Source organism: Ischnura elegans, chromosome 12 (assembly GCF_921293095.1).
Source record: "Ischnura elegans chromosome 12, ioIscEleg1.1, whole genome shotgun sequence".
Classification (NCBI taxonomy): Eukaryota; Metazoa; Arthropoda; class Insecta; order Odonata; family Coenagrionidae; genus Ischnura; species Ischnura elegans.
Genome location: NC_060257.1, coordinates 36377300 through 36400011, shown reverse-complemented (window position 1 = coordinate 36400011; position 22712 = coordinate 36377300). Strand labels below are relative to the sequence as shown.

Here is a 22712-nt window from a genome sequence, read left to right as displayed (position 1 = left end):
GGCTCCTTTCCCCCTCAACTAGTTTGAAGTGTTGACGAGATGATATTGTTTTGGAAAAGAATGCAATCTCGTTCATTCATTGTCAGGGAAGGAAAACTGGGTCAGGTTTCAAAGCATTAAGACTGTTTCACATATCTGCTAATGCCACGGAGGACTTCAAATTAAATTGATTTATCATTCATAAACTCCGCTAGCTATAATGGCATTCAAAGTAGCATTTGCCTGTCATTTCGATGAGCGACAAAAGGGCCTGGGTGACAAAATAGTTGTTTTTTGACTGGTTTGAAAAATCGTCCACTGCCGGCAATGCATTACGAACCCCTGAGATAGCATATGGCAGCCCACCCGCACAACAGGAGGGAATTTCAAAAGCACGTACGAATTTTTTTTTACGTGAATAAAAGTCTTTGAATGCGTGCCTATTATCTTTAAAGATATTTTAAACTTTAAAAGTTTATATGAATAAGGTTTTTTAAGGCTATTAATATGAATATACATGGTTTAGAGGAAATTCGATTCACAACACCTATGCTACCAGGAACGCAGCCCTATCTTCCCAATGTTAAAACGCTCACATATAACGCAAATTCGTATAGAGCAAAGACCCCAAGGAATGCATCCCGTGCACTATACGAGGCATGGGTGTATAATGTTTCTGAGGAAGAAAATAATACTTTAAAGTAAAATTGTAACTCTTCAAGGCTTTTAATCAAAATAAAATTCAAGAATGAAATACTCAAATTCATCACATTATACCTAGGTTCTAATTAATAAGAGGGAGGGATATAAAAAAACATCCAGCTATAAAAGCTGTTTCCTGCTGTATCACCATTGGAATTGAAGGCAGAGCTTTTTGTTATCATAATGAAATCAGCATGAAACTGAAGGAACTCAAGGAAGAAAATTCATATAATACGAAACTGAAACGCTTTTGCTACAACTGTTAAGATAAAATATGCAAGAGGTTTATTTTCTGCAACTAATTCGCCAGGGAAGCCTTCAATCCTATTTTAACTTATTTTTGATTTTACATAATCTAGGGAACATTCCACCATAAAATAAACTTGGGGTAAAACAATGGAGAGAAAACAAATAAATTGGGATTTGCAAAAAAGAAAGAAAAATTAAAAGCAATTATGGAGGATCAGTGGCCACCCTGTTACAGTGATCTACACCAGAATTGTTATACTCTAATACTAAGTACATAAACAGCATGAGCCAAAATGTAAATAAAAATCCAATACAATAAATCAAACGGGAGACATAATGCTTCCAGACGAGCAATTTTAACTAAAGGTGTGCTTCTATACAAAATCTAACTAGAATCAAGTCCAGCAAGAAGAATAGGATAGCTAATGTCATCATATTTATATATAAACAAGTAACCTTGTTACAATGCAAAATCAATGAATTCATAAAATTTCACACTGCACATACATTCTGAAAATTTCCTTTATAATAAATTCAACTATCCATCTCATTGACGTTTTGTATGCTTCAACTGTGCATTGCAGAAATGAAGAAAAAATGCATGCACGTATATTTTAACACACACAGGTTAGATCGTCATCTTTGTCCCATGGTCAATGGCCCAACCATTCCAAGAAAGTTTCTACTCCTGAGGCTTGCTAATTTTTCTAAAGGAAAGATCTCTACTCCAGGGTAATTAAAGAGAGGTGCTTGCTATAGGGAAGAGATTTATACCCACAATGTATCCTTAGGGCTAAATACCAAAGCTAAAAATCAAGAACCCCAAACCCCAGAAGCTACAAATTAATTGAAAATAACATTTACTAATCATATTTAACGATGGTTACTAAGAAAATCAAACAAAATAATTTCACCAGAGAGCACATGAATGATAGCATCCATTTTCCTACTTTGCCTTTAACATGAGGACACACAAGCTAGGTATAGATGCTTTAAAAGAAAACATTTCCTCCACCATACGGCAGTAAAAATGTGAATTTCACAACTAGGGCATTGAACACTCGCAAGAAATGACAAAAATGAAAATGGAGGAGAATAAGTTTCCAGTTTGTGATTAAGGATTGAAAGAGACCTTAAGTTTGACCCATAACCTTCAGAATTAAATGCTTATTATCAACACAACTTGCTCCCCTCACTGAAGTGGATTTCAGAATCAAGCTAAACAAAGGAATGTGTATGGTTGCTTGGTAAAACCTCATACCACAAGATTTTCACTAAACGATAAACCAATCATGCACAGCACCAAACATATATTCTTTCACGATTTGCCAGTTTGAAGTCCATGGAAACATAGAAAGATTTTATGTAAACCCGCCTAAGAGCCAGAGCTCATATGAAAGTATTTGCAACAGCATCAGAAGGTGCAAAAATTCCACAGAGAACAAAATCATTTGCCTTGACTGATTCAAACCTGGATCCCCCAATTTCCGGTGGAGTGCTTTAGCCAGATTAGCCACCGTGGCGTCATTCCCTTCAATGAAATTTGTGGCCTACACCTGACATGATGGTTTGGACTGCTGAGCATATAATGTGACCAGAAGTCCAAGTCGACTTAGACAGCTAGTTGCATAATATGTTCAGCAGTCCAGATTCACAGTGAAGAGCTAATCATTTAGCCTAACATAACGGAACATCAAATGTTACCCTAACAGTTACCCCTCTCATCTCAACCCTTTTCTGAGGGAATCACTTCTGCTTGCACTTGCAAGCCAAGTACGTTTCAGTTCATTTAAGTCCTACTGCAAAAGCCCTTTCTAAGGTGATCATTTTTATTATGACCACAAAACCTAGAGAGCCTTCAAAATCACTACTCAGGGCATCGCATGACCTAAGCAAGTGGCTCTAAATTGCTTCGTGACATTGTAATAAGACAGGATATCCAAGGAAAGAGTCAATAGAAAACTGAAATTATAATGGTATAGGTCTCACCTATGTGGGGCATGATAAAACCAAGCCAAATTCTAGAAAGCACTTAAAATTTTGATAACTTAAGCTGACCATTGAAGCAAACAACAGCCACAAGTTTATTTGTAAGGAATATAAACTTTTTATCTTGCCTATATTTCAAGTCAAAGTGAGGTTACAGACTGCCAACAAAAACTCAAAGAATATAAACAAAGACCACTCACATTTGAAGATAGATGTATATTAGATATTACCAGCAGCTTCTAGGTTGTTGAAAATATTCAAGGATTTCCACGATAAGTAAGTGTCAATCAAAACCAATAAAAAGCAAACAAGAGACTAGAAAAGGATATTCAAATAGATGATCGAGCTACATTTACTACATCTACTACTACTAGTTTCATTTCAGACTTGCGATGAAATAAACCAGTAATTGAATTTACACCACAGAAAAAAAAGGGGCTTTATTATTATTCTCTTTTTAAGAAGAAGAAAAGAGTGCTGTGTAACAAGGGACTGGACTTAAAATTGAGGAAGCAGTTGGTGAAGTGTTTATGTACCTGAGACTTTGACGATGGGGAAGAAAGACAGGGACAGGACTGAGGTGTTCGAGATGTGGGTTTGGAGGAAGATGGAGGGAACACGGTGGATGGATCGAGTAAGGAATGAGTAAGTGTTGAACAGGGTAGATGAGGAAAGAACATTGAAGGTTAAAATAAATGAAAGGAAGAGTAACTGGCTGGGACATGCGATGAGAGGTAATAGCATTCTGAAGGTAGCCTTGGAGGGAATGGTGGAAGGGATCTGAAGAAGGGGAAGGAAAAAGCTGAGGGTAATTGACAATTTAAAGATGGGAAAATATTGAGACCTCAAAGAAATGGCCGGAAACAGGAGAAAATGGAGACTGCGTTGGCTCAAGGGACCTACCGACAGGCAGAACACTAGATGATGATGATTAAACAATCAACAATATGAGGCATCACTTGATGCAATTGCTACATTTAAAATAAAATACTTAGTAAATTTCACATACACAAAATGCTGGATGACTGGTTCTGCTGCAGTGTGACATAATCTGATCCATCATCATCTGATGAAGCCGGTTGTTCAAAATTATATATAATCTATGTTTTTTTATTTAAAATAAAGGTTTCGTAGCTTTTGAATTAAATTGGTCAAATTCATGCTTTGATTTACCAGTGAATACGACAGCATGAAGTGCAACATCTAACATTAGGTCAAGAGCAATTAAGCTTACACCAAATGCATTCTCTCAAACTGCATCAGCTAACAAGAAACCATGAAACAAATTTTAGGCATTTTTTTCAACTATGCTTAGCCTCAGAAATCATGATAAATATATCTTTAAATAATGGATTCCAACAACTAATGTACAATTATCTTATATAATATATCTTGAGTAAGTAGGTTAAAACACAATGCATTCATGGAACGAGCAATAATAAGTGGTTACTCAACCATTTTCTTGATACTTGAACCATACAATCAAAAAATACTTATAATATATAAGGTTTGGAAAAATAAATGGGATGAATAAAATGGCAACACATTACATAAGCAACATGTGCTCCAATAGCACAATGCGAAGGCTCACAGAAAGCATAAAACAACCGAGTCAAAAATGCCAAAACACTGAGCAGTAACAGATCATCTTTTAAATTTGATTATTACACTTTGCTTCTCCATCCATTAACATTGATTATTAGAAATCTACTGAGCTTCACTCTGAAAGACTTTCCATTGACCTTCCATCACTTAATTCCAGAGACTATTTATTATCCAACAATTTTATGATTCATGGACTAAGCTTAAAATGGATAGCACAAATCAAACTCATGATAAAATACAGAGACTGAGAAAGACAACAGCATGAACAATTCACAGTAACTGCAAAACATGAACAAAAAACATGCAACGGCCACAAGTGTTAATGTCTATGCTATTTACTGAAAATTAGTAGGTACGCACCTTGCAATTTTTAATTAACAAAACTTAGCTATTAAAAAACCTTAATTTTCCCAAGTAATTGAGTAAGCCAGAAAATCACAACAAATTCATTTAAGCAGATGTAAGTTAGGGGCATTTGTAACTTTTTACAAGTTCTAATCACGAAATTCGTACTTCCATAGAACCTCCCATGGGCTAGCACTAAGTTACTTATCTCGTTACCATGCATCCACCTCTTAAGTAGTTCTGCCATAACATGTGGAGAAGTGCTATCTTATTGAAGTATTGGGTACAAATCTTACACAAGAGAAAGGTTACCAAGACTGAAATACCAATTTTTTTAAATATTTCAAATTGAAAATATTCGCATTTTACTCTACTGCAGGATCCCTTAGTCACACCAGAAAAAAAAACAGAATGTAAATGCTAATTAAGCACAAAGTTTTTCCAAAGGATTGTTTGTCAAAGAAGAAAGGACAGTTTTGGCCATTGCACCATGGTAGAACGAAATATAAGGCAATGAGTCACACAAGAAGTACCCATTGAAAGGAATGTAAAAATATGTAATAAGTGACCCTACAATTACCTGCCTTTCAAAAAACCCTAACAAATACATGGGACTAAGTCAAATGTTTTAATTCCAATGCTGAATATCTCATCCATCATTAAACTCTCAAAGGGGCTTCTTTGAAACATGCTTTTATCCCTAGAACCGCTTTATTTCTGAAATACAGTCATAGATTTAAAATCTTTTTGGGTAAAGATATGAAAAAACAAAGCCAAAGAAAGCTTCAACAAATCTAAAAAAAATCTAAACAAACGGAAGAACTGATATTAGTGAAATCCCTAATAAGACAAAAATAAAAATGAGCTACTCCTCAATTAAAGAAGAATTGCTAATAACTTCACCAGAATGCATATTAACTGCTTCCAAAAATGTCTAATAACACTCACATGTAAAGGGTCTATTAATAATGTTTCAGGACAGAAGGGATTAGCAGGGATAAAGTTGTTGTAAGTAATCTAGGATTAAGTGAAATAAGTTTAACAGCACCTGAAGACATAATTCATTGCACTTATCTGTAAGTCAATCCGTGCAATAACAGATTAGTAACTAATGAAGTTCTTTTTTCTGCAAAATGGTTCCCTACAATTTAAATCATTGGAAACTTCAATAACCTATGAAAGAAATCAAACGAAAAAATAATGGCATTTACCATAAAACACTCTTTGCTAAGGTACCATTTATGCAGTTAACTAACAATGAATAAATGCTAAATGAAACAAATTATGAGTTTCATCAGCCAATTTGGGTAACAAAAGTTGGAAAAGAAAATGCATTCCAAATGGATGATCAAAGCTCAAAGTGATGCCATTCTCCAATATGCAATATTCTGAAGACTAAATTGAACATACCATAACTTAAAGGACAGTTTTTTCATAACATAGATTTGTTTCCCTAAAGAAAAACAAACAATCACAACATAGCACTTCCTATAAGGCTGGACTTGTTACTGATTCTAACATGCATTTCAACCCTACTTAATGACAATAAAAACTGTAGAAGCAGAAAATATTTACACCTAATGGTGCAGAAATAAAGTTGAAGACTAGTAATTCTAAGGTGGATTTCACTGGGTTTTCCTCTCTATAGAGATAAACACAAAAATATTTCTATTCCTATCCTTGGGATAAAAACTGTCATGCATGAGTATATTGAGTCAACTCACAACAATGAGATATAAAAAAGTACCTTGGGACCAGCACAAATATCCAGGAGCAGAAACAGAAACTAGTCAGATAAGAATGGACTTTGAGGTTACTCACTGATACGATTGGATCATTTAAATTAAATAAATGATGAAATTGGGATTTTAGCTTGCTCACAAGGTGTGTATTCTTTACATTGAATTTAAATAATGAAGTGCAAAAAATTACTACAAAATAGCCAACACAACTAATTACAATTCCAGATAAAAATCAGGAAAAACTACACAGAAAAATAAATCCACCAGACAATAATCACACAGCATTAATAAAGACTGGACACTCACTTGAGTATGTTCCAATGTCAATGCCCTCCAGTGCCTTCTCTCCTCCAATATCAAGGCTAACCCCCATCAAGGGAGTGTGGCCAGATCTATTCTGACTCCCACTTCCGACAGCCCCTCCTCCACGCCTCGATCCTTCTGTGCTCCCACCCTCTTCCTTCCCTTTCCCAGAACCTTTTCCTCGTGAAGTAGGGGCTGGGCTTGTCCTTTGACCTGACCCAACAGGCCCAGATGAGTTGGAGCCAGACTTCTTCTCTGCACCTGGGGCTCTAGAAGTTGGAGGAATGCCACTTCCTACCACACCACTGGTTGAGTTATTAGCAGGGGCAATGCCTTCAGACCATCCTCTTTGTCCTTTGCCCCGCTTACTTTCTCTCCTTTCTCTTCCCGAATCATCAGCATCACTGTTCTCCGATGTGGTTTCCCATTCTGCAACGTCAGAGGAGCCTTGCCTCGAATCGGGGCCAGTAGGATGCTTCCGGATCGTTCCTTCTGCACTCCTGTGACTGGAAGTTTCCCCAGAGTTACCACCTCCACGACCACCACGGCCTTTCCTTGACCTTTCTGTCTCTCCTCTTCTTTGCATACGAGGAGGTACTGCAGATGACGATCCCTGTGATGACTTACTGCTCCTGTTTGAGGCACCATCTTTCCCACTGCCAACAGGCCCAGGAGCCTGTCCACGACTACCCTTCCCCTTCTCAGAGGCACTGCCATCACCCTGCTCTTCCAGAACTTCACCACCAGTGCCCTCCTCACGAGGTTGGCCGAATGGGCACCCAGATGGAGGTGGTCCATAGCGATCCATTCTCCTTCCAAGGTTTCCCCTAGTTCGGAAACCCGCTCCTCCCCCTCTACCTCGTCTTGATGGTTCCCCTCTTGGTGCAAATCCCTCCCTCCCTTGGGTACGCTTTACATCTTGATTGTTGGAATTTCTTTCTGTGGAGGCAATGTCATTCTCTACTTCACCATGAAGCTGCCCCCCCCTAACTCCTCTTAATTCCCTCCCCGACTCTCCCGATCCTTCCTCTTCAGCGGAAAACTCTGAATCGCCTTCTCCTGCACGAACCTCAGATTCTTCTTCCTCCTCCTCTGCTGTCCATTTCATTCCAGGTGCACGCTGAGGCCTGCCTCCAGTCGTATTTCCACCTCGGGAGCTGCCCCACTGAGTTGCACCTCGAGCAGGCTGAGGTAAACTACCCTGCTGGCGATTCCTTGAACCACTCTGGTTACTGCTACGCCCTCGTCCTCCCCTTTCCCTCTTAGGACCCATGTCCTCATCCTTCTTCTCTTCTTCCTTTATGCGGTCACTTTCAGCCTTTTCCTCAACATCTGTTTTTGCTTTATCATTCACGAGGGCCTTTCCATCTGAGTGAGAACACAAGAAAGAGATTTCTCTTTAGCTCAATGCATTCTACTTCAACAGATGAGGCACAGAATTTTAAATACAATGAAAAATACTTCATAGCTCTCATATAGATTCTACACAACTAGACATGTTTAAATCATTTCTCAAATTTAATGCATCCACAAAGTATGTCACATAATTTGATGAGAAAGCATTGAAAAATGTGTCATCACATTCATTTATAAAAAAATAAACAAAATGATTTTTAAGAACCTCACTCAAACACTAAACTTTAATAAGCCACTCAAAAATTGATTTTGAGTCAAAATCCTATAAAAAATATGATACGATTGTTGAAAGAATCCAAGAATATCTCATATGAAGCATTAAGAAGCCAGTTCAAAAATTACTTATAATCCAAAGTTTTATGGTCCTATCTTGAAAAATCTTCAAACTCAAATATGATAAAGTGCTGGAGAGTACTATATTTTAATGTAGATTTCACACCACTTATCTAGTTCTCCTAAAACAAGATTTTTACAGAGATGCATATGTATCTACTATGTTCTAAAGCAAGATCAATGGAAATAATTTTTCCTTTAAAATTAATGAGGATTGCATTTGGTGAAACCAGTCCTTGTCAAAAACCAGCTTCACTAGAAACTGAAAAATAATGCTAAAATCAGGTAAGAAATTTGAAAGTTGGCTCCAAAAACATCATTAAAATCTAACATCCTCACCAAATGTTTAAGAAACTGTATAAGAACTCCACCAATGTAAGTATGAAATAACTTTTAACTAATACACTTATCGTCAAATACAAAATAAATAGCATTTTTCCATGACTTTCAGGCACAAGGATGATGATAAAAATCTATCCACACCTACACATCCTAGTAACGAACAATCAATTTATCCAATAATTTAACAACAATAGTAAAAAGGCCATGCTTTATCCATCACATACTTGATATTAAATAGTATAACAGTACATATATATTATTCATCTTGTTCTAGTGTAGTAACAGTTTGGTCTTTCTCATTTCATGGGTTTAAGCTAAATTTCTCCTATTGTCTTTATGTATCAACTCCAACCAGTGGTGAAGCCAGGAATTTTGTTCCAGGGGGTGTGGGTCCAAAACCAGGGGGGACATTTTTTTAAAAACAGCATACAGAGTTGAGGGTTTTAAACTAATTCTAACATTTTTCATAATCGAAAAAAACTTCATTTTTCAAAGAAATCTTTAGTAAATTCATGATTTTTCAATATTTGGTTTTCTTTCGTGATGCAAAGCAAGTGTGCTCTTATATTTCCGGGGGGGGGGGGGGGGGGGGGGGAGAGGGGTGGACCTCCGGATTCATCCCTCGCTATGCCACTGACTCCAACCATTCAGTTTTGGGAAGAATTAGGCCTAATAATCCCACAGCCAACAAAAGAGCATATCCTTTACCAAGCAGGGTAAAATCAAATGTAAGATATATGATTAATCAATAATTGCCACACTAGATGAAGCAGGTGACCAAAGGTGGGAAGAATAAAATATAATTGCAACTATAGTTCATGATTCATAAACAAATTGATGGTTCCGTAGAAATATTTCTACATCAGAGTTAACGGCAGAGTTAAGCTGGATTTTAAAATACCTACAATGACCTGTTTATACACATCACCACAACACATTCTTTGGCAAAGCCCCCTGAGGAGTCACACACACTTATCCCACATTCCAATGCGAACATTCAATTAGTAAGTCATCCATTTTCGGCTAGTTTGATTCATAATATTATCGCCTGACTGGATGGCACTACTTGAGGGGTGATGCCAAGTATCAAGTGCCAACCATCCACAACTTTGCTTGCAGCAAAAATGCAGCAATGTACTTAACGAGAAAAAACTATCCCAGGAGTATTACCTGTTAAAACTGAAAAACATAGCTAAATAAAAAATCTGAGATGATAAAAAATCACACAAATTATCACAAAAAAACTGAACTTATTACCCCGGCTTGCCATTAATGCAGCAATCTAGTCATTGTTTGCTCTTCTTTCCATAGACTTCTCAGTGGCTAACTACACCCCTCTAAGTGTTCAGGTTAGCCAAAATTTGTGCTAATGCCCCTTACTTCACCTTCTTTCTATTTTCTGAATGCAAACATAACCAAACTCCCATCTCACCACTCAAATGCTCTACACTTTCAACTACGGTTATCAGATTTCTACAGAGCCTCTCAAGTTTTACCCTCACCAGGACCTCCCTATATTCTCATGTTGGGGCCAGTTCATTCAAGCTAGAAGATGAATGGTTGGTTCATTTCTTTCTCCTATGACCCCTTTCACATGCTGTGGAGAGGGTAGCAGTCCTGTTCGTGTTGTTTGGCATCTTGATTATTTCCTTTTTCTTGATCAGCCTGAGACAACATCTCTTTTCTATAGCAACAACTGATGCTTTGTCAAATAAAATGTTGTGACCTGGTTCACTCTAGGCATGATCCACAATGACAGATAGCTGAAATTGTTTATTTTTCCCTCCCCTTTTGGGTTCATGGAGGCCAAATCGCAAAGATCTGCATGTTTCTCTTATATAGTCTTGATCATACAAACATGACTCCCTGTAGAGACCTTCTTGAATATCATGTGGTAATCCATACTTTGGTCCCGGTAAGACATATTCACTTGGTCACACACACAAGTGAATCTTGTGAAAATGTTGTGCTGTTCTAGCATTCTTGCCATCTTCTCTGAGGTGCTAGATACAAATGGTGTGCCCTTCTTTTGGTCTGAACATCCTTCTTGTAGATCTCTTGGTCAGATGTTATTTTGACATCTTCCCTCATCTTTATTTTCTGTCTAGATTGGCCATCTTAAGTCCATTGTGTCATTATGACCGTTTCATGTTAGGGTGGTCATGAGGAGTTTTTCTCCAAGGGTATAGACTTTGAGTCACTTTCACCTGTCGTGACGATTCATGACATGCCTGAGATTCATGCTCGTCCATAAATTGCTCTTGGCCCAAGAAAAATCCATTAGTTCATAGATGGATCCCTGTTATTCATTAGTTTATATCAAAAATAGGGTAGTTTCCTTCATCAAAGAAAACGAAAGGCATTGATTCCGATTCGTTACCCACCATTAGTGTATTCATAATATACAAGTTATTTGGTTTTAGAATTCCCAGTTTAGACGAAAGGCAATGGTCAATTTTAACCGCATTTGAAAAAGGCCAGATTGGCACCCATGCGATGCCACTCGACGTGACGTCACAGGGACCTAGTTTCTATAAGAGTAGATAGGAGTTTTACATCGTCTGAGATTAACAATGCATGCATGAGGCACAGACTTCAGGGAAACATCTTAATAATCACCTAGTAGACCTGCCTATGGTCGGAAAGTTTCCTTCATTTGATAAGGTATAATAAATGATCCTTATTTAAAGCCAAGCGCTATCTGCTTGCAAGGTACTCTGCTACCTGCCAGCAGCCAGCATCGCAGGGGCGCACAATATCCTCGCCCAGAGGTCACCTCACACAGCGAAAGTAGGATCCAGAATTACGTCACACGAGCTTTCCCAGCATTCATACTAAGCCATCGCGTTTTCGCGTGCTTGAAATTTTCACTTTTCATTTCATAGCGAAAAATAGTTACAGTCAATTAAAAATCTAGAAGCGTGAAATACGTACTCCAGGAGTAACAATATTTCGATTTAGGCAATAAAAAAAATAGAAAACCACCCTATTCTTAATTCACCACTTAGGGTGCCTTCATAGCTCGGCGTTGCGTACTTGGGGGCGGAGCTAACTCATCGCAGCAAGCTGGAGCCCTTCACAGCTCTGCGTTGCGAAAACAAATGAAAGGCAAAAAGCGTCGGCTCCTAAAAATAAGCCTGTGAGCATATCATCATATGATTTCGAACTAAACGCACAATACATATGTTGTTTTCTGCATGTTAACACAATTTCATTTCTTAAAATATTCTTCTTAACTATAAATAGCATTTGAAGTTAATATGGCGACCATAAAGTCGATAGTAATGCATGTAGTGATGGCCCTTGCCTATGCATTATTATGACCTTTAAATTTTATTTCCTAACTCGGAATATTCGAAAAATAGCTAATTACATACACTCAATGAACATGAGTAATGTGGAATGTTATCAGGAATACTTATTAATAATATCTATTGTTCAAACAGATTGTCCTAGTCATGTTATCTAAATAGCTCTGAGTAGATCATGAGGGCACAATTATTGGATATAAAATGGAATTTTAACGACCTTATTTCTGCATGTTTACCCAATTTCATTTCTTAAAATGTTCTTCTTAACTATATATAGCATTTGAAGTTAATATGGCGACCATAAAGTCGATAATAATGCATGTAGTGATGGCCCTTGCCTATGCATTATTATGACCTTTAAATTTTATTTCCTAACTCAGAATATTCAAAAAATAGCTAATTACATACACTCAATGAACATGAGTAACGTGGAATGTTATCAGGAATATTTATTAATGATATCTATTGTTCAAACAGATTGTCCTAGTCATGTTATCTAAATAGCTCTAACTGAGTAGATCATAAGGGCACAATTATTGGATATAAAATGGAATTTTAACTACCTTAGCTACCAAAAAGCACCTCTCACGCTGTATTTAGCTTTTGATACCATTAACGGGTATGAGTTACGCTAATCTATGCTCCTCAGTGATTGTAATCTAATTTAGGGTTAACATTTGTCTTATGTTTAGGAAAGATACGAAATATCTAAGCTGAACACTTCAAAATAATAGTAAATAATGAAATAAATAGCATTTGCCATTAGAGCTAATCTTGCATATTTGTATACCCAGAAACAAACACCAATTCGAAATCGTCGGCGTACTGCCGCCTTGACGCAGAGAAAATCTGACAGGTTCAGTTTTTCTGCGACGACGCAGCGAGCTGGAGACGTGACGTCATCAATTCTCAAAGACGGGCTCTGATTGGCTCGCTAGCCGCGGCGTCAACGCAACGCCGAACTATGAAGGCCCCCTTAACCATCAGGGGCTCAATATGATCACATTCATGGAGTGAAAATATTGTTTAGCTACTCGATAACAGATAGTGAGGAGTTTGGACAACAAAATCACAGGAAAATTTTGGCAATAATAGAAACAACGAAAACGTTGGAACATTTTTGTTCGTAATAGATAGAGCCTTCAATTATATATGGCATAATAATCCCAGATAATAAAACATTAAATTTAAACAGTATTAATTAAATAAAATATTACGGTTTAATCAATAATGATTCAGAGCTTAAATTGTTATTTTGATAGACCATATTCAGCAATGATAAATTTCATGCTATCCTCATGCATTGTAGGTTTGATACAAAAAAATACTTTGTCATTTTCAAAAAATCAATTTAAACAAAATTTTTATATTCAAATGAAGGATGCAAACATTTTTCCTTTTCCCCTTCATTTTCCAGACGTTAGGGTCTTTTTCACAAGTATGACTGAGTCTGCAGCTTTCAACCAAATTTGGCCACCAAACAAGCCAAAATTCGAACCTGATAAGGCACTTATACCTTAGTTAGGTTTCATAGGCATATTACATGGTACTAAGATTTTAAGCTAAGTAAACACTGATGCATTCAAAATATGTTGTTTTATAGCCATGAAACTACAGAAGAGTTAAATGGATTGTATATTACAAGTCAGTTAAAATGAGCGATTGGTTTAGCATACACAAACCGGTTATTCTGTTGCTTAAAACACTGCCCTAATGCAACAGGGGTAATCATCCTTACAAAAAAGTAAAATAGGATCCTGATTTTAAGTTTTATTTTGGGGGTGGGGCAGAAAACACGAAATGAGAACCTGCCATTATTTTGAGGTTTGTCTGAGGAAGTCTGTTATGATTGTAATAGCATTTCCATTAATAAACAATACATTTTCAAGTCACAATAGTCGCACCAACAAATTAGATCATTTGGCCATTAAAAGAAGAGCCAATCAGTAAATAACTTAGATGTCAGACAAATAAAGTGGAGTAAAGACCCACAGGGATCCCTTGAAAACCAAATATGAAAGCTTTTGTTTAATAAAGTTTATTGGGTCAAAACCAATGAGTTTTCATAGATTTGTTGAGAGTGTAAGTATATTTGGTCAAGATTTTGATGATACATAATTCTTGGGAATTCCTAAGAATGTGATAACCGCGTATTTATAAAACTGAAATTAAAATGACCGCCTATCCAACCAAATTTAAAGAATGAAGACAAGGAGTTAGAACTGTTTGATGAAATTTAGGGTATTCAACTTAATGCATAAGAAGCCAACAAATGAATCCAATAGTTATTAGATGATCAAATTATAAGAGTAAAGACAAAATGACCTCAGAGAATGAGGTGCCTTAAGGAAATGTAGGAAATAATCAATGGAAGAAATGTATTTCCTGGAATATATCCCGGCTATGGAATAGAAGACAAAAGCAACAAGAGGACGCTTCTTCATCCAGGCTTGTGCAGAGAAAAATATCCCAAATGAGTCGAGATATTACTGCATATATTGTGCCAATAAATGGTGTGCCATTACAAACTTCTGTACTCTTCTTAGGTAAAAATAAAGTGAAAATACACATCTAAATGCAGTCATTTTGGCTGAGTTGAAAATTCTGAAAAATTAAGTAGTCAATTCACCTCCCCAAGAAGTATAGCTTTTGAGATTCCAATACCATCAGAACTAAATGACGGAGAGTTTAAAATGAAACTGGCTTAAGAACTATGGGGTAAATGATAGTTCTCTTATAGCCCCAGGAGCCATCAATGGAGTTACCCTAAATGTCACTGGATGCAGTAATAACAGCCACTTACCCATCATTGTAGTACCTTCCCCTGCGCTCGGGAGCATATCCCTTGCCGACCGCTCCTCCTGGGGCGGCATCAAATCGACGGGGGTTGGCGGGGCGTCGGCCCACGACGTCGTTCCTCCTGCTGGGGTGGTGGGGGTGGATGTATTTGAAAGCTGCCTCTGGGGTCTCGGTGGGGGCAGGAGGGGGGGAGGGGGAGCTGTGCAATTGGCCCCCAAGGGGGGAGGTCCGGCTCGGGGAGGTCGGCCCGGGGACGGTGGGCCTTCCCCAGAGGGAGTTGGTGTTGTAGTAGTGGTGGGGGGCGGGGGGGGAAGGGGAGAGGCGGTTGGGGGGGCCACGGGTGGGAGGTGCCCCCGCGGCCACCCCCGCCACACCGGCCGGCTCCGCTCCAGGTCCCCTGGCCGTATGGCCCTGGGCACAGGCGGAGGGGGGCCCCCCCCTCGGGAAACCCCACGCTCCCTCATTGACCCCCACTCCACCTCCACTCTCGGCCTTGCGGTCCTGAACAAAAGGCAAGAATGGCAACGTTCATTAGTTACAGTGATGACTATAAGAACATTTAAATCAGAAGAATTTTGAACGAAAATGATTGATTTTTTAACATTAATTATTGTAAGAGGTCTGTAAAATTCAAGAGCCGCAATATCGCAAAATGCATCAAAATAACACAATATTACAAAATCGGTAAATAAAATGAAATTTTGCCTTTTTGCAAATTTTTTGTTAATTGGCGAAAAAATACATTATTCAATCATAATTGATGAAAGTCTAAGCCATCATTGTTCATATACTCTATCTCATTACGATTCCAAAGTCAACCGTCTTGTTTTGTCTCGCACCACATTTGCGCAACATCGCAAACTGCAGTGATGTATCCGCCAGAATTTGCCGTTAATTAATCACAGTCTCTCTTTGATTCGCATTAATCAATCTAGAAATTCTCGGAAATATCATGAATGACCTGCTTTCTCTCCTGAAAAATGAGATATTCTGAATCAATAATGTGCTGAGAGAAATTTAACGAGGCTGCAAAAGAGCAGAAATATAAGCTCATGCACTGGGCACGTGTGAATGCTGAGCCGTTATTCCGGTGACTCACTGCGATGCAGTACTCAGCATTATTGGATAACTTGATAAAGGAAAGCCAAAGTGTGGGTCTAATGGAACAATTCTGTTGACTAAAACACGGCCGCTGGCTGGGAACGGTCGGCAACTTTCAGCGAGACGACTTTCTACCATCCGCTGTTCATGGCACGGCACATAGCATGACACTCTCTCATCTGAAAGCAACCTGAATTTCACGGTGCTGTGCAGTGAATGGTGGCCGGCAGAAGGTCGTTTCATCAAAAATCATCCTCAATGTAGCACTGCCTGTATCTCCTGCTACCACACACCCCCACGTCGAATTGGAGGATGAGTGAATTCAGCTCAGAAGGATTTTGTGTGATAGATAAAGTATTGTTAAGCAAAATTTGTGATAAAATACTTGAATTTGAAAGATGTGACACACTGTTAACGCAAATCAGTAGCAATACATATAAAAAAGCAAAAGAAAGGGCCCCACAGCAATCACTTGAACAGAAAGTTACTTAATCTAAGAAAGTGAAGGAGAAGAAAGAGGCATTTGTTGTCGCTACTACTGAAGCATTTTAAATGCTGGAATTAGAGTAGAGAAATTTGATAATTCTAAAATTCAGCAATGGCTCTTGAAGGACATACAGTGGGTATTTGCCGTCTGCTGATTGTATTCGCCAAGACTACATCCTGATAACAGGGAAAATGAAGCAGGAAGAGCTTAAATATAGTGTTATTGGTCTAAATTAATACAATGGAATTAAAAACAAATTTCAGTGCCATTTTGTCAATTATTGCTCTAGTCTTCCTTACAAAGTCAACTATTAAAGTGAAGTGTTCACGGTGCACCTTTTCTAGCTCACCCTATAATATTAATACTTGAACCACAGATATACCTTAAACGATTTCCTTCATTTAGTTTAATCAGATATTTTGTACAATCATATTGTATTAAATATTATGTAAAATGCTTAATAAAAGTATAAGCATTCATGAAATGTTTACCAAATAATAATATAGCCCCTGCAATTGTGAGAAATGAGCAAAAATTGTAACATTAAATTAACACCACCAATATTTCTATGACACCGAAATCTCATAGTTTAAAAACAAATTTTAGCAAAAAATAAAACCACTTTCATGGACCTCAACCTATTAACCGTACATGGACCTCAACCTATTAACCGTATATTCACACAAATCATGCCCTGTCGAACGTAAGTAACACGCGCATCAAATTTTTGGGTAGTAACTCCCCGATAACTTACTTTAACCTCCAGTATTAATCCCAAATCCACACATCTTTGTTGAATATCATACCCTTAATCTACTCAACACATTTCTAATAATTGATTACAGCAAAAAAAAAATTCAAAATCAGTAGAAGTCCATTACAACTGGTATGGCCCATAGTGAGAGTAGCAATGTATCAGATGATTTATTTAGTGGTGGTCGGCCCACGCAGAAAAACATAGGGAAATCTTCAATTAAGGACTGGAAGTGAAGAAGAGTGTGGAAATCCATCTCTCCAACATGGTACACTTGGGTAATAGGCACTCCAGCTATGGAATTTCTCAATGAAAGTGACCGCTCCGTAATATTTACGTTTGAGCATTTAGTTTTTCTTTTTTGGAGTTTTGGGAGAAATAGTAATTTCTACTAATTTTTCTCATTCCATGAGATATGGTTCTCCTTCACAGATCAAGAAGCCCTTAAATAATCAACATGTAGAAAGTTCACTAGAATAAAGCTTACATTTGAAGAAGTTTCCATCATGGAGCGATGCTCATTACGGAAATATTCTTCCTTTTTTTCCTCTGGAGCAACTTCCGGATAGAGAGGTTCTACCGGTGCATCAGCCCATGAGGAAGACGACACATACTCCCCTCTTCTTCCACCATTAGTAGGTGGTCCTTTGCCTCCAACTTCACCAGATAACTCTGAGAGCTGGCCACTCCTATAATTAAAACATAAAGAGTTAACAAATTGAGAGAAATCAGCATGTACTGCAAAATATTTTGACACCAGTTTTATACCTCTAGTTATTACAGACTACTTATTCCACACATGAAATTTTTATGAAAGGTAATTGTTACCTTCTCAAGCATCAATGGAAAAATGCATGATTCTTATTAAAATTTTAGTCCACACTGGAACATGTGTACGTCACAAAAAGACACAACAGATATTCTCAAAGCAAAATAAATTCATAAACAAAGATTTGATACACTACACACAAAATCATACATAACGCTTTCACAACCTAAAATTCATTAAACTTAATTGATAGCAAAATTTTTCACAAAAAAAAATTCATTAAAAAAATTGATATGGTGATGTTAGCAAGCCATGACTACAATCAACATCACGTCACAAAAATAAATTGAAAAAATTATACTCCTCAAGAGACCAATTTAAAAAATGGCATTTATAAAAATGCATAATATTATTTTACTGAGCACTTGATACAAGAATATTAATGCATAAATTATTATTTGGTGAATCAAAGACACTCACTTTGCTTCTCTATTGGAGTCTCTTAGGCCACGACTTTCCCTGGCACCACGCTCATCTCGACTGTCAGGACGCTGAGGTCGATCCTCACTTCCTTGCCGTCTACTTTCTCCCAAGAGAGCACCAGAACGGCGGTCATCTTTCCATTCCTTTGGGTCACGCCAATCCATTACCGGGCGACTTTCAATTTCAGGCTCGAAGGACTCCTGTTTAAGTACGAGTGTAACATATAGTAATAATAATTGTAAATATAATTAAAACTTCAAAACGGCTTAATTCAGCTATTGAGGTTAGATTTATGATTCAGAGGGAGCCAGGAATGAGATATAACAACTAAGAAACAATAAGATATCAGTTGTAAATGCAGTATATATGGAGACCACTTTGCAGGGTTTGAATTCTGGTAAGAATACTCAATAAGAAATTTGAGTCTCAGCCCACTTTTATTTCCAAGAGAATACCCCTTACTCACTAGGTGTAAGTTTAGCACATAGGTAATACTCTATACCTCAAAATAACTGTAGTTGACTAACCACTCTGAGAACTTGAATGGTACCCTTAGTATTACTTTAGGACTCATTTCTATCTAACTTAGCTCATCAGCATGGACCACGCGATCAGAGAATGTATAAAAACTTCTTTAATCAGACAGAGTAGGAGTTGCCTAGCATATTACAGGGTTAAAGTCATGCTCAGCACAAGACAGGGGTGGGAGTCTGCACGTTCTTCTAGTCAAAAAAGTAGAGTGAATATTTTAAGGATAGTTTTCTGCTCAAGCATTTGTTTATGATGATTATATTAACCACACGTTGAATTTTAATCATCAGCATCAGAAATCACTGCCAATAAACCACAACCATAAGTTATATTGGAACAACTTCAAGAAGTGAAAGAGAGAAAGATGACATGAGGTTTGACTAATGGAGAGTGAAGCACGGAAGAGAAGAGAGTAAAAGACGGAATGTAGGGGTTGAAAAACAGAGAGGAAAGGAAATGGGTAGAATGGAAAAGGCAAAAATGCCTTGGAATTCATGAAAAGCATTAACACATATAATGTGGGCACGATTTTCATTGAAGTCGTCAAAATCAGCCATAACAATAAGACATAAAAATGGAGGTTTCCGCACCATAAATTCTGCTCAAATACTGCTTTTTACAAACAGCGCACACGGTTCGAAAGAGGGAAGCTTGCTGAAGGCCATACACATGATCGGAAGACTCGGAAGTGGATATTAATCACGTACGGAGGCAGAGAAAGGGCTCCAGGCCCAACCGGCAGAGCATGTCAATTGATGTGCTCCCTACCTCGGTTTAGATGGGACCACGTCAATTGACATGCTCCGCACTGAATGTGTTAAGAAAGTGAGGTTAGGAAATGGGTAGGGGGATTTAGGACACTCGGAATTTTGTAATAAGTGGCAGCTTAAACACAGGATCGCCAACACGCAAATGTTTAGAGTGGTAGTTATTTTTGAGTGAGCTTCCAAAGCCACACACTCACTACATTTTTTTCTCAATACATTTCTCCCAATTCTAATGATATCCATGATAAAGACTGAGTAAAACTAATTAGCAATGTTTCTCTTATTCATCTTATCATCTATTTCCTTGAAAATTTCTAACTTTTATAGCTTAAACTTTTCTTCTCCTTTTATCACCTTCCATAATTACCAATATTACACGACCGTCTATACTATTGTGCACTAAGTTTAAGCACTAGATGAAGAGGAAGCTGCCAGAGACTAACACAGGAAAGGTTGATGGCAAGGTGGGTAGCAAAAGAGGTAGGAGTTGCCTAATGTATTACATGGGTGAGTTTTGCTAAGCCCATGACAGGGGTTGGAATTCACATGTTCCCTTAGTCTGAGGAGTTCAAATGCTAAGGACAGATTTCTGCTCGAGTGTTCAGGCACAATAATAACTAGACATTGATGAGAGTTCTCGGAGTCTTAAAGCGAATATATCAATGTCATAATGTTATGGTCATAATCTTGGGTCTTCAAATAATTGATTACTTTTTTAATGGCCAAATGATCTAAAATAATGGTCAGATAATGGTTTAAAAGTAACTCACCCTTCTCTCAGGATATGGTTCTGCCACTTTTTTGTTGTCCACAAGGTCTCCCCTGCGATCGTCATATCTTCTTACGTCCCGATATTCATTCTCACGACTTCCAAGTCTCTCCAATCCTCTTTCAGTCTGCCGCACTCCCCGTTCAGTGTCCACAGCATGGTCCCTTTCATAGGTGCGGTCCATCTCCTGTGTCCTTTCCCTATCGACATCCCTTTCCGAAACAACCCCACGGTCTCTTCCAACAGGCCTGTCACGTGGAACCACTCTTTCCCTCTCCACTCGATCATGATTTCTATCACGATCAGGCACAGGTGCTCTATCCACACTTCGCACATCTCCATCAAAGTTCCGCTCAACAGGGCGGTCTCTGTCCGATGCACGATCTCGATCAACAATCCTGTCCCTCTCGCTGCCCCTCTCCCTGTCTGGATTGCGATCCCTCTCACTGGGACGTTCACGCTCTCTGTGGATTGATCTCTCCTGATCCCTGTCCATGGGACGATCTCTCTCAGCTTGCCTCTCTCTTTCAACAGGCCTCTCCCGGTCGATGGGACGGTCCCGATCACTAGCCCTATCCCTATCGTTCACTCTCTCCCTCTCCATGGCCCTGTCACGTTCTCCATTCCTATCCCTATCACTGGGTCGCTCTCTCTCACTGGGGCGGTCCCTATCTATTGGTCGGTCGCGGTCACTGGGTCGGTCCCGCTCACTGGGTCGATCGCGGTCACCAGGACGATCTCGATCACTTTGCCGATCCCTATCATTTGGTCGATCCCTCTCAAGTCTGTCCCTTTCACTTGGTCGGTCCCTATCGCTGGGTCCTCTTCCAACCCTTTCCGGTCTGTCAGAAATGTGATCCCTCTCGAGCTCCCTATCGCTCAACCTATCTCGATCTGATACTCTATCACAGGGTCGTTCCCTCTCTGGTGGCCGATCTCGATCCAGTCGAACATCCCGGTCCACACCTCTTTCCCCAAGCCTCTCGACTCGATCAACAGGGCCTCGGTCCATCAACAATTCTCTGTCTACTACTCTATCCCTATGGCTGTCTCTATCAGGCAACCTATCCCGACCGTCCCTATCCCTGTCTAGAACTCTGTCTCCTCTATCACGCTCCCTCTCTCCAAGTCTCTCTCTTTCAGGAACTCTCTCGTGTTCATTCAATCTCTCCCGGTCTCGATTTATGACCCTGTCTCTCTCCTTCTCCATTGGCCTATCCCGTCCTTCAGGAATTCTATCCTTATCAACAGGGTGCCTCTCTTTCTCTCGCTCCCAAGGATCAAAGTCCCGGCTGGATGGAGGAGCACCATGGCGGGAATCATTGAAGCGAGGAGCATCAGCATCATTGAGATGCTCTCTGTCATTACGACTGCAAGCAAGAGAAATGATAATAAAATTAGGTGGTAAATAAAATAGATGAAGCTAGATGAAAGACACAATTGACTTTATTTCCAAATTAATACTATAATTCATGAACGAATGTATCCAACAGCCAGAAATCTGTGGGATAAAAGTCAAACTCTTCCCCCCTTAATACAAAAAAAAAAAAAAAAAACTTCAGAGAAGCATTTCACTGCTTGGAAATTTTCCAATCGTTAATATGCATAACAGTTGAGTAGAAGGATTATTAAAGTAAATAAGAGGAGAGTTACTAAATAAAAGAAGTGTATCTCAAAAAGAGTAAGATTTGAAAACATTATTTAAGAGGGGAGACATTTGGAATTTAATTAAAACTGAGTTCATGAACTCACCTATTCAACCAAAACATTTTAGCAGACAAATTGATTGTTTTGAAGAAAACCATTTTCTACTCCAACGCTTTTCTAAATATAATGGGCCTTAATTTTATCGATACTTTAACTCAATAGACAAGCCAGACTTAAGGCCGCTTTACACAGTGAATGATCATTCAAAAGATCTTTCCAATGATCTTTC

At 38.5% G+C, this 22712-nt stretch overlaps 1 protein-coding gene across 1 annotated transcript in view; it reads right to left on the bottom strand.

Annotated features, from left to right (window-relative positions):
• The window catches only part of LOC124169510, a 113271-nt gene that overhangs the window by 49452 nt on the left and 41107 nt on the right, over positions 1 to 22712 (bottom strand). Inside the window, 6 exon segments of the mRNA XM_046548142.1 lie at positions 6918 to 8282; positions 15120 to 15413; positions 15415 to 15616; positions 17945 to 18146; positions 18707 to 18909; positions 20778 to 22146. Coding sequence (XP_046404098.1) covers positions 6918 to 8282; positions 15120 to 15413; positions 15415 to 15616; positions 17945 to 18146; positions 18707 to 18909; positions 20778 to 22146 — 3635 coding nt within the window.